A 13,959-nucleotide genomic window follows, 5' to 3' on the forward strand; every position below is an offset into this window, starting at 1 on the left:
TTATCTAGCCATGAAGCCAGAGGACACACACCAATTAGCTAAACTGCAGGATTGTCTTACAGACATAAAGACATGGATGACCTCTAATTTCCTGCTTTTAAACTCAGATAAAACTGAAGTTATTGTACTTGGCCCCACAAATCTTAGAAACATGGTGTCTAACCAGATCCTTACTCTGGATGGCATTACCCTGACCTCTAGTAATACTGTGAGAAATCTTGGAGTCATTTTTGATCAGGATATGTCATTCAATGTGCATATTAAATAAATATGTAGGACTGCTTCTTTGCATTTGCGCAATATCTCTAAAATTAGAAAGGTCTTGTCTCAGAGTGATGCTGAAAAACTAATTCATGCATTTATTTCCTCTAGGCTGGACTATTGTAATTCATTATTATCAGGTTGTCCTAAAAGTTCCCTGAAAAGCCTTCAGTTAATTCAAAATGCTGCAGCTAGAGTACTGACAGGGACTAGAAGGAGAGAGCATATCTCACCCTTATTGGCCTCTCTTGGGAATGGGAGGCAGAGCCTTCAGCTTTCAGGCTCCTCTCCTGTGGAACCAGCTCCCAATTCAGATCAGGGAGACAGACACCCTCTCTACTTTTAAGATTAGGCTTAAAACTTTCCTTTTTGCTAAAGCTTATAGTTAGGGCTGGATCAGGTGACCCTGAACCATCCCTTAGTTATGCTGCTATAGACTTAGACTGCTGGGGGGTTCCCATGATGCACTGAGTGTTTCTTTCTCTTTTTGCTCTGTATGCACCACTCTGCATTTAATCATTAGTGATTGATCTCTGCTCCCCTCCACAGCATGTCTTTTTCCTGATTCTCTCCCTCAGCCCCAACCAGTCCCAGCAGAAGACTGCCCCTCCCTGAGCCTGGTTCTGCTGGAGGTTTCTTCCTGTTAAAAGGGAGTTTTTCCTTCCCACTGTCGCCAAGTGCTTGCTCACAGGGGGTCGTTTTGACAGTTGGGGTTTTTCTGTAATTATTGTATGGCTTTGCCTTGCAATATGAAGCGCCTTGGGGCAACTGTTTGTTGTGATTTGGCGCTATATAAATAAAATTGATTTGATTTAAAACAGTTACATGTTCTTTTCTTCTTGTGTGCAATTTTTGTAAAAGTACGTTTATGACAGATTTAAGATCTCGAGCTGCGCTCTGATGCGGTGCGCTGACACAACCACTCACAGTGTTCACTTCTTTACTTGACGAGCTGCACGCAGTGTTGGCGAGTAGATCGCACAACGTTCACTACCACTTCATGTTTGTTGCATGACATTTATGCGTAAAAGATTTTTTGAACATTTCTAAATTTTCTTTGCACAATTGCATGCACCAGCGACCCTCTCATGTTCAGTCTACACCCATTAACGACGGGTTTACTCTCCTGCAAGACACAGTGGGCCTCATGTATCAACGTGCGTACGGCGATATTTGAGCGTATATGGGGTGTACGCCAAAATGGCTGCGCTACTTGGCATTTATCAATGTGGTCGTTGGCGTACGCTGCGCTGAAAATATACACCGGGTCGAGAGGTGGTGTAAATTATACACCAAAATGAACCAGCACTGGAATCCACATAAAAATGATCAACATGATAAAAACAGTGCCATTATACAAATCAATGCATATGTTACATAAATAACACTTTCCTGATCATACTACATAATAATCAATACAAATCCCGCTTTTAACCACAGCGCTGACTGCAAAGAAAGCGCTGCTCGCCTTTTTCTCCAGACGTCGAGCCTGGAGCCAGAGCAGTGCTGAGCTTAACTTTATGTGGTGTGATCGTTTTAGACAATGAAATTGATCATTACAACTGTAGTGTTGTCATTCCCTTAATTCGCCCGTGCTGCAATCAGGTTTTGTCCATTCGTTTGTCACAATAAAATAAATAAAGAAATACATTTTAAGAATAAAGAAATCTGAAAAATTAGGCGTGTCTTATTAATTGAGCGAGCAAATATCCACGTCAAGAATTATTGACATGTGAAAAGAGAATACAGTGGTCCCTCGCTATAACGCGGTTCACCTCTCGTGGCCTCGGAGTCTCGCGGAGTATTTAGTCCAATTTTGCATGCCTTTTTTTTTTTTTTTTTACAGTGTTCTGTGTTCTGCGTATCTGTTTATAAGAATCTTGTTGCCCAGAAGAGAAAGGAGCGCCAACAACTACTCATAATTGTGTTTGTCACTCGGAAACAAACACCTGCAGCCAGGTGTGAGTGGGAAAGGCGCGGCGTCAGGACACAGAGGCCCGATCTGTGACATACTGGTGAGTCACTATTAATAATTTCTTATGTGTCCGACCTTGTTTGTTGATCGTTAAAATTAATTTGTTAGTTCTAAATGCCATCATAATTATTTATAGGAAAACATTCTATTTTTATTTCTCAAACAAATGTTTGGGCCTGAAAACAGTTTGGTCTTATTTTTCTACTAAGGTTTGAACTTTGAGAGTGTTTACACATGAGAGAAAAGTGAGAAAATGTTCATGCCTGATTGAGAAAAGTGTATAAAGTGGTTTTACAGCTTTAAAACATCTATAATAATTGTAAAAATAACGCTGACTACGTCGCGGTTTCGCGTATTACGGGCTATTTTTAGAACGTAACTCCCGCGATAAACGAGGGACCACTGTAACACTTTTTTGATTATACTACAAAACAATTGATACGACGGCCGCTTTTGACGCTCTATTGGCACGCATCGTGATTGGTGGAGTTCTTTTTCTTTGCCGTCTTCCTGGCTTCCATGTCGTAAAATGAGGGTGTGTCTGAAGCGGAGTCTGAATATTTATGGGCGTGTTTATTATAATTACGATTGTTTTCACCCGCTGCATTTATCAAGGTCATGTCAGGCGTACGCCGGAAATGGGCAGGTGCGCACTGCTTGATACATGTCACGGCAACTTTGGTGTACTTCAAATTTACACCATAAATTTACGCCACAAGTGCGCAACTTTGATACATGAGGCCCAGTGTGTGCATCAAAGTCGTGCAAGTGTCAGGGGGCCTTTAGTCTCTTAGTAATAAGATGAACATCTCACTCACTCATCTTACTCATCTTACTCCAATTAAGGGTCAGGCAGGGTTCACCCTGGACAGGACGCCTGTCTGTCACAGGGACACAGAGACAAACAAACACATTCACACCTACTAACAATTTAAAGTCTCCCGTCCACCTAACTTGCATGGTTTTTTTTTTTTGGATTTGGGAGGAGGCCGGAGCACCCGGAGGGAACCCACACAAACACGGGGAGAACACACAAACTCCTCACAGAATGGACACAGGTAGGAATTGATACTGTGACCTTCTCACTGTGAGGAAACAGTGCTAACCACTAACCACTGTGCTGCCCCTGCAAAAGATGAACAGTAAAAGTTTAAATAAATAAATACAACATGCAAACAGGCAGTTCTACAGTAACAGATTTGCAACAATGATAATTCCATCATCGCAGAATTGTCCCCATATCCAGGTGGAATTGGTTCTCACACCACTGATACTGTGATTTCTGACTTGTACAATAAACCCAACTTTTTCAAAGAAGAAGAACCATCACCTTCTGAATACATACAGCGAAACGTGTCCTCTGCATTTAACATCCCACCTACAGTCAGACACAGAGTCCAACAGCTGAGGACCAACTCCTGAGGTAGAGACGCTGCCTTGGTCAGGGCAGAGAAAGAAGCAGACCCTAGTGAGCATGTTTTGATGGTGGCAGCAAACCAGAGCGCCCAGAGGAAACCCACACAGACACAGGGAGAACATGCAAACACCACACAGAAAGGAGCAAGCAGGAAGTGATCCCAGTGCTATCCATTAAGCCACTGAATATCTGTGTGTCAAACAGCACCACACCACTGAGCCTCGGTTATAATCCAGGCAAAAAGCCCCGAGAGACGTCATGATGGATAGAAAGACTCAGGCTGAGAGCTACTTTCAGGCTGACGTGACCTACGTGGGTTCAGCCTCTTTGCTGCTCAAAGATTGAAGGATTACCCAGAAAACAAGGTGCTGTTAAAACATCTCCTATGAAGGAAATTGGGCCAAAAAGCCAGGAAGTAGATTTTACTGGAAACCTTGGATCATGACACACAGCTTGCTGGCATTTCCCTGCTCCCTCAAATTACTCAGTGAGTATTCACAAATAAAATCCAACACTACAGACAATGGTGAGGGAAGCAGTGGTGGGCCGTGCATTTTACATAAATTAAACGCAGTATCACAAACTGACATTCAATATATCCCAAATCATTATCATATACTAAATGTTAGATGAGAGAGAGAGAAGCTTTCTGACTATAAGTCAGAGAGCTGAAACAAAAACATTAACACAAAGAAACAAGAAACCTGAACACCCACACTGACTCATAAGACCACCAATCAAGCAAAACATACCATAAACACAATTACAGTGCATCCTGAAAGTATTCACAGCACTTCACATTTACGACATTTCTACAGCCTTATTCCAAAATGGGGTAAATTCATTTTCAGCAGCATCATGCTGTGGGGATGTTTTTTCAGCGGCAGGAACTAGGAGACGAGTCAGGATTGAGGGAAAGATGAATGCAGCAATGTACAGAGACATCCTGGATGAAAACCTGCTCCAGAGCGCTCTTGACCTCAGACTGGGGCGACGGGTCATCTTTCAGCAGGACAATGACCCTAAGCACACAGCCAAGATATCAAAGGAGTGGCTTCAGGACAACTCTGTGAATGTCCTTGAGTGACCCAGCCAGAGCCCAGACCTGAATCTGACTGAACATCTGTGGAGAGATCTGAAAATGTCTGTGCACCGACGCTCCCCATCTAACCTGATGGAGCTTGAGAGGTGCTGCAAAGAGGAATGGACCACACTGCACAAAGATAGGTGCACCAAGCTTGTGGCATCATATTCAACAAGACTTCAGGCTGTAATTGCTGCCAAAGAACCATCAACAAAGTATTGAGCAAAGGCTGTGAATATTTATGGACGTGGTTTGTTAGATTTTTTTTATTTTTAATAAATTTGCAAAAAAAAAAAAAAAACACAAAAAAACCCCCACTTTTTTCATGTTATCATTATGGGGTGTTGTGAGTAGAATTTTGAAGGAAAAAAAATAATTTACTCCATTTTGAAATGAGGCTGTAACATAACAAAATGTGGAAAAAAAATAAGTACTGTGAACTTTCCGGATGCACTGAACAGACCACAAACATTATACACACCACCAGATAAAATACCAGAAAAATTTATTTTATGAAAACTTACCAAAGCTGCTCATCACTTGATGGCAAACTCCATCTGTCTTTGTTTCTTTCTAAATACAGCCGTTCAGTTCATAGCTGCCCAGTTGTTGTCACTGGGGTAATTCCTCGAGGGTGAGAGAGATGGTCTCTTAGACAATTCCTGGAGGGGAACGTGGACCCGGAGACACACAGTTGACACACAGTTTCTGGCAGACGCTGAATGTGGTTGCTGCAGCAACCTTATGCCGGTCAGGATCAAGCACTCTCTTCCTTCTTTCTCCTCCGTGTTGTTCAAACACATTTTTCAAGGATTTCCACTCCCATTTGGATCCTTGCTCGACAGCTGGCTCAGTCCCTCTCTTGTTCTTCCCGGGTCTTCCAGTCAGCAGCTCCTGAGGTTGTGCTTCAGGAGGTCCTTGTAGTGTTTCTTCTGCCCTCCTCTGGTCCATTTTCACTCACTCAGCTCAGAGGAGAAGATCTCCATGGGAAGTTAGCTGTCAACCATCCTAACACTGTGACCCAGCCAGCGAAGCTGGTTCTTGATGATGACCCACTCAACGGTCTGAAGCTTGCTTCAGCCAGGATGCTGATGTTGGTACAGTAGTCTTCCAAGCTGATGCAGAGGATACTCCTCAGCCAGCACTAGTGGCATTGCTCAAGGGTGTTCAGGTGGTGATGGGAGGCAGTCTTCTTCAGTCATTATCCATTAAAACCAGAGCCGAGTAAAACAAAATTGCAAACAAAGGCTATATTATGCATTAGCAGCATTCCAATTAGCACCAACACTTTTTAAAAAATTTAAATTGGCTCTCTGATTAGTACACAATGATTATGTAGCTGTAATTCTGAAATTGACCCGAATGTGGCAGACATTGTGGGATCCGTAAATATCGTTATCACTGACTAAAGAAAATCCATATATCATCATGAAAATGATGATTTTCACCCTTAAGTGATTATACCCAAAATTATTTGTTGGAAATGCCAAGTTCTCACAGAGTGGCAATCTGAGAAAAAAATGTATGAATAAATTTCTCTCACGCAGTAGAAGATCAAAGTGTCTGGACCGGGTGTTGGTGCATCATTAACCCGTTCCTCAAACTAGTCACTCTAAGCAGACCTCTAAGTCTGGTCCAAAACAATGTTCCCAATAGGCGGCGCATGACGTCAATGTCAGACAACCTATCTTCAGACTCCACTTCTGCCCTGCTCAGCGGCATGGTTACAGCTTGATAGCTGATTTACGTAGTTCTTTCCTCTACAAATATGACACAGATGACCCCAGACAGCACGCTCACATGTCAACGGTACACTGCAGGTGTTCCACCCACCACAGGGCCAGATGCACACCGCAATGATTCGATTCCCCAACAGACAAGAAATTCAGTCAGGTCCCTTGTGCGTGTTTCTCTGTGTGCAGGTGAGCAGTCTGCATGTCAAATTTGGTGTGTGTGTGTCTGTGAATAGGTGAACATAAGGCATCATTATAAAGCATTTTGAGAATCTGCTTCAGTTGGAAAAGTGGAAAGAAAATTAGTTTTATTTATTTAATTTATTTGTTTTGCCTACGGTGGTGCAAAGGCTCTTAAGTTTTTAATTTTTTGCAGCAACAAAGACAAACCAGGTTCTACACTATGCCATTACATTATTATCAATAAATAAATAAGTAAATACCCTTTCAGGTCATGGCCCAGCCTCATTCCTGTCCTGTGTGTCGTAATGGAGAAGTCTTTTTCCTAACTTCTACTAAAAAGTCAATTATCTTCTATCTCCATTATAGGATCGGGGATCTCAGAGGAGCCAAATTAACGTTGCTCTCTTAACACTGGCTGTTCTTTCTCAGCTCTGAGATACTGACTGTTCATAAAAACTCCTGCAGTCATAAAATGGAAAAAGGTGGCAGAAGAAACAGAGTGGGAAAATAACAAGTAAAATTAGGATTTGCTGGAAAGATTTACTCAGTTTGTGGAAGCAGACAACCACTCTGTCAAGTCAAGGTTAGCCTGAGCAGTGATCAATACTTCAATCCCAATAAAAGAGCTCAATAGTTGTGGGTTGATGGGAAGAAGGAGAACCCAAGTGGAGAAATGGATAGACGTCGGGGCACAAATGTCAAGCTTGTCATAACGTTAGCACGGCACTAACATCTGTCCTCTGAGAGGACGGAACTCATCTTTGGTGGCAGGTAATGTGGCAAACAACAGACTGATTAAGTCGGCTGTTGCCATAGCTTACAACACCAAATCAATACTATATATGTTGGCAACCTTCAAACCCAAATAAATAAACAGCAAAGACACAAACCAGCCTGATGGATGTCAAACTGAACAGGAAGTGATATATGAAGTGGGGAAGCACAGAGAGCACTGTTGTTTCTCTGTTCCATCATAAAAACAGACCATAAAAATACATAAAAACTCTCTACAACAGAACATTAACTGAACAATTTGCTCTTGGTGTTGCAACAAAGTTATTACTGTCACACTCTCATTTGATTTCTACTACTGATCATTTGGTTAACAGAATTACAGAAAAAACAAATATTTCTGATACAAGTTGTCAAAGCAGCCATTTGGCCAAACAGCATTTGACAGTTAAAAGAAATACGACAACCATTTAAAATCAGTTTAACACAGTGCACCGTGTGGTTTTGTTTATACAACTCCAATTCCAATGAAGTTGGGACGTTGTGTAAAATGTAAATAAAAACAAAATACAATGATTTGCAAATCCTCTTCAACCTATATTCAATTGAATACACCACAAAGACAAGATATTTAATGTTCAAACTGATAAACTTTATTGTTTTTGTGCAAATATTTGCTCATTTTGAAAGGGATGCCTGCAACACGTTTCAAAAAAGCTGGGACAGTGGTATGTTTCCCACTGTGTTACATCACCTTTCCTTCTAACAACACTCAATAAGCGTTTGGGAACTGAGGACACTAATTGTGAGCGTCATGATTGGGTATAAACATTTCACACAGCATCCCAACTTCACTGGAACTGGGGTTGTACAAGTTCAGAAATAACTGAATGAATGAATGTATTCGGCACACTGACTCAACAATAACAAAAAACTCATAAATAAGTTAATTTAACAGTGAACATGTGTGGCTGTGGACAGAAGCAAAGCTTCTGAAGGCCCACCCTTTATATTTGATGTCATCCAGTGTCCACTTAGTCTGGACTATGGGTACGCCAAGCCACTATTTTGGATCGGTATCACCTGACACTGGCCAAAATTAATTTTTAAATTTAATTTTTGCTTTTTCTTTTGGGGTGGGGGTGGTGTAATCAGACCAGATTTGATTCTTCTATTGCACATCTAAAGCCTGATTTATGCTTCTGCAACATCGTAACTCTGTGGTCACCCAATGACGTAGACGTGGGTGTGACTCTTTCGAAGTTCTCCATTCTGTTGGTGGATGTTGTAATGCAATTTACAGTTGGAACAGTAAGGGGTGCAACATGAAGAAAAGGCAGGAGCTTTCTTTCAGCCTGCACCGCTACTGTTCCTGCTCGTTTTTTCCCCCCTTCTTTTTGTGGAATAATTTATTCCTCAACAAGCTCCACTCCTTTATACAATCATCAACGTTCAAACCAACATTATGCACAGTTTTCCTCTATGAATTGCTGGTCATTTGAGCGTCTTTGCAGTTTTCGACTCTGTGTCGTAAAGTTGGTCACATTTATGGACTTTTCTGCCAAACATTCCTCTGTTTGATCCATGATCGCAATGTAATCAGCGTGCACACTGCAGAAAACATTTAAAAATGACAGGAGAGGAAAGAGTGAAACTGGAAAAGTGACAAATCATAGTTCTTGTGGTCTCCGTTGTTTCAACGTATAGGCTATGGAGAGGGGCTCGAAGAGGGTATGCAGTAACACAGAGCGCTCTGCGTCACTACAGAGCTGCAGAGACAGAGAATCATAAACCAGGCTGTAGCCATGTATATTTTTGTGTAGGGTAGCTGAATATTTTTGTCGTAGACTACACTAATGTTTTGTTTGATAACTAGGTTTGCAAAGTACATGTAGACAAAAGTATTTATAAACAGACTGGTTTAGTGGTTCTCAAACCTGGTCCTCAAGTACCACACATTTTCCATCTCTACTGGAGAACCAGTCTCACCTGATACAGGACATCATCACAGCACCGGGCTGCTCCTTCAGTGACAGACTCCTTCACCCCAAGAGTCTGAAGGAAAGCTACAGCATGTCCATCCTTCCTGCTGCTCTTAGACTACAAGTAAGGGACTGCCACTTGGGGTGAAATACCGTGAGAACCTTGTGTGCTCCATACCCACTTCAGTAACCATGAAGGCCCAACATGAACCCTGAACAAGAGTACGACTAACAGGGATCTGATGAAACAAGAAGTCCTCAATGGTGGATCAGGTGGAGGAAGTGATGGACTGTAAGCCAACAGTTGTGAAGTGGGGGTGAAGGCTGCAGCAGGTCCTCAGACCCTGATCGTCTGGGATATCCCAGTCATCGGACCAGGCTTAGGACCTGTCAAGGACCGTGTGTTTGTCGGTGTGCAACGACATTCCCACGCTAAACACACACACACATACGCGCTTCTGGATCAACAGTTTAACAGACACATTCACACTCACACACACAGCTACGGTGAAGTTAAGGTTTCCGTTCAGCAAACCTGCAGGTCTGTGGGAGGAAGGTTCAAGTGAATCGGCACATTTTCATTTAAATGCACTTACTTGTAAACTGTACCTCCGTTCCCATGGCCGAGTTGCTCCTGATAGTGTATATCTTGGGCATTTATCTACACCGCATCAAAAAACCAGAAAGACACGTATGCAATAATCTGATTAGAGTGCAGGACAGCCATCAAATAGTGGTGTTGTGGATGGATTTCGTTTTATGCCATCGCCAATGTGACTAACACAAAGACCGAGTTCTGCAGAGTATGAAGAAAAGCTCTCACTTAAATGTAAATGAAAGGTACCTACTTCATCTGAGAGACAGTGTGTTAAAGAGAAGTGGACAGTTTCTGATTCTGGGTTGACATGTGCCGTGGTGCTGGTATGTTTGAAAAAGTGATTTACATTCATGATTCTGCAGGTTCAGGAAAATGCCAGTGAACCCGTTACCTCCTGCTGCTGAGTGCTGCTGGTGGACAACAGAGTTTACTATTCGGAGGGGTTCATGTTTTGGCTGTTTGGCCTTTGTTGGGTGAAACACGATGCCCAAACTGGTAGCAAACTGTTCTTTAAATCTGTACTTTAAATGAGTGATGGCAAACATATTTTGAACCCTTTGGGCAAAGATTCTTTCTGCTTCCTGATCCTTCATTCTTCAGTCTAAACATCAATGAGTGAACACAACCAAACGTGAATTATTTCAGCCACACATGAAGAAGCTGTACTTCAAGTAACAATAAATCCAACAACATCTGAAGGACAACTGTCAAACATAGCATATTTTGAAGTATTATAGTCCACTGTAGTGTTTTTGTGCTCTAATAGTCTCACGTTACAACTGCTGGGTGACTTTACTGATTTAAGAAGTGCAGCCCCAAGTATTTAAATGGGGAAAATAAATAAATCGAGGGAAACAACACCACCACGACCAACAACAACAACAAAGCCTTCAGTTTGAGGCAAAGGACAAAAAGTACACATACAAGTGTGTTTTTGCACAGATTTATCAAAAAATGTGCATGAGCCTCTCTTGCCCCCAACTCAGCCACGTTCCTACATAGAGGTGAACTGAATGGGAAAGTGTGTCCTAACCTCTGCCTGGTGCTGCATATACACATATGAAACGTTGTTGTAGATGTCATCTTATACGTGAGGATATGTGAGAATGGGGTGTTGTTTTGTTGAGTTTTAACAAGTTTTTAAAAATTAGGGTGATCATGTGGATGCAATCAGGAAAATATCAATGAAAAACTGCAAGAATTAAAAAAGAAACAATAGCAAGGCCACAGAATTATTATCCTGCAAACTGAATTAATATCAGTTCCCAAGAGCACAAAAGTACAAATTTCTGAAGCGAGTGAATCAGAAGAGCAGCAAGAGAACAGCAATGAAATTGCACCTAACAAAAGCACCGACTTACCTGACCATTTGTCAGAATCCTCTTCAGCTCAGCTGAAGATTTTTTTAAGCTTCAGAAACAGAGAAGAAAAGAGTAAGAAAAAAAAAATCCCCCTGAACTTTCTCAAGACAAGAGACAGGACGAGCAAGAGCTGACGACAGCACAACCCCGAGGTCAGGAAGGACGACAAAAACACGCCACACCAGAGCCAGACGTCTGAGAGAAAGAGTCAAACCCCATCAGCTTCCACATCAATAAAACTTCATAAATTATAACAGACTGAAAAACATGACGACTCAAATATATTTGATTTGGTAGATCTTTCCATATTGAGCAAAAATGGCACAAGCTTATTATCACATTATTGTGATTGTTTTATCGTCCAGACCTAAAGTTATGTGCATGAGCTCAAAGATTCTGATGATCCATGAATATCCAGAAATTCGGCAACACACCCAAGTGACCTTGCAATCAGAGAGTCACAGGTCCAATCCCTGACCAGTAAACAAAAATGTGGGAGAGGAATGCAAAAAAACAAACAAACAAAAAAATCCAGTTACTACCTCATCAAAGTGACATCAAAGGTACCTTTGAAAAAAAATGTGCTGACGAACACATCATCCTCCTGAAGTGTGTGTGTGTGTGTTTGTGTGTGTGTGTGTGTGTGTGCGCAAACCCCCCCCCCAGGAATGTATAAAGTACCGGAAAATCACACAAGTAAAAGTACAGATACCCATTAAAAAAATGAATTTGGTAGAAGTTCAAGTCACTGACTGAAATGCTCCTCAAGTAAAAGTCTTAAAGTATCTTCAACCCCTGGCAAAAATTATGGAATCACCGGCCTCGGAGGATGTTCATTCAGTTGTTTAATTTTGTAGAAAAAAGCAGATCACAGACATGACACAAAACTAAAGTCATTTCAAATGGCAACTTTCTGGCTTTAAGAAACACTATAAGAAATCAAGAAAAAAAGATTGTGGCAGTCAGTAACAGTTACTTTTTTAGACCAAGCAGAGGGAAAAAAAAATATGGACTCACTCAATTCTGAGGAATAAATTATGGAATCATGAAAAACAAAAGAACGCTCCAACGCATCACTAGTATTTTGTTGCACCACCTCTGGCTTTTATAACAGCTTACAGTCTCTGAGGCATGGACTTAATGAGTGACAAACAGTACTCTTCATCAATCTGGCTCCAACTTTCTCTGATTGCTGTTGCCAGATTAGCTTTGCAGGTTGGAGCCTTGTCATGGACCATTTTCTTCAACTTCCACCAAAGATTTTCAATTGGATTAAGATCCGGACTATTTGCAGGCCATGACATTGACCCTATGTGTCTTTTTGCAAGGAATGTTTTCACAGTTTTTGCTCTATGGCAAGATGCATTATCATCTTGAAAAATGATTTCATCATCCCCAAACATCCTTTCAATTGATGGGATAAGAAAAGTGTCCAAAATATCAACGTAAACTTGTGCATTTATTGATGATGTAATGACAGCCATCTCCCCAGTTCCTTTACCTGACATGCAGCCCCATATCATCAATGACTGTGGAAATTTACATGTTCTCTTCAGGCAGTCATCTTTATAAATCTCACTGGAACGGCACCAAACAAAAGTTCCAGCATCATCAACTTGCCCAATGCAGATTCGAGATTCATCACTGAATATGACTTTCATCCAGTCATCCACAGTCCACGATTGCTTTTCCTTAGCCCATTGTAAACTTGTTTTTTTCTGTTTAGGTGTTAATGATGGCTTTTGTTTAGCTTTTCTGTTTGTAAATCCCATTTCCTTTAGGCAGTTTCTTACAGTTCAGTCACAGACGTTGACTCCAGTTTCCTCCCATTCGTTCCTCATTTGTTTTGTTGTGCATTTTTGATTTTTGAGACATATTGCTTTAAGTTTTCTGTCTTAACACTTTGATGTCTTTCTTGGTCTACCAGTATGTTTGCCTTTAACAATCTTCCCATGTTGTTTGTATTTGGTCCAGAGTTTAGACACAGCTGACTGTGAACAACCAACATCTTTTGCAACATTGCGTGATGATTTACCCTCTTTTAAGAGTTTGATAATCCTCTCCTTTGTTTCAATTGACATCTTTCGTGTTGGAGCCATGATTCATGTCAGTCCACTTGGTGCAACAGCTCTCCAAGGTGTGATCACTCCTTTTTAGATGCAGACTAATGAGCAGATCTGATTTGATGCAGGTGTTAGTTTTGGGGATGAAAATTTACATCATTTACCATCTGCTTGCTCTAAAAAAGTAACCGTTACTGACTGCCACAATTTTTTTTTCCTGATTTCTTATAGTGTTTCTTAAAGCCAGAAAGTTGCCATTTGAAATGACTTTAGTTTTGTGTCATGTCTGTGATCTGCTTTTTTTCTACAAAATTAAACACCTGAATGAACATCCTCCGAGGCCGGTTGTGTTTTGTTTCATTAGGTTCTTTTTGTCTCTTTCTCTAAAATTGTAACATTATTAGTCTATTATTATTGACTATTATTGTCTATTATGTAGACTATTATTGTTGTTGCTACAATATATGAATAAAAATAAATTAAAAAAATTACAATTTGACTCTTTTACGACAACAAACGCCGAGCCATTAATTATACAGAAAACAAATCAACACAAACGTGCTGATGCGA

At 41.1% G+C, this 13,959-nt stretch overlaps 1 protein-coding gene across 2 annotated transcripts in view; it reads right to left on the reverse strand.

Moving 5' to 3' along the window:
* The window catches only part of map2k5 (mitogen-activated protein kinase kinase 5), a 171,874-nt gene that overhangs the window by 127,594 nt on the left and 30,321 nt on the right, over positions 1 to 13,959 (reverse strand). For both annotated transcript variants that reach the window (XM_034183198.1, XM_034183191.1), the window contains exons 7-8: positions 11,327 to 11,375; positions 9,964 to 10,028 (exon numbers count right to left, since the gene is read on the reverse strand). In XM_034183198.1, the coding sequence (XP_034039089.1) occupies positions 9,964 to 10,028; positions 11,327 to 11,375 (114 nt within the window). The remainder of the gene's footprint in view (positions 1 to 9,963; positions 10,029 to 11,326; positions 11,376 to 13,959) is intronic.

This window comes from Thalassophryne amazonica, chromosome 2 (assembly GCF_902500255.1).
Source record: "Thalassophryne amazonica chromosome 2, fThaAma1.1, whole genome shotgun sequence".
Taxonomy (NCBI): Eukaryota; Metazoa; Chordata; class Actinopteri; order Batrachoidiformes; family Batrachoididae; genus Thalassophryne; species Thalassophryne amazonica.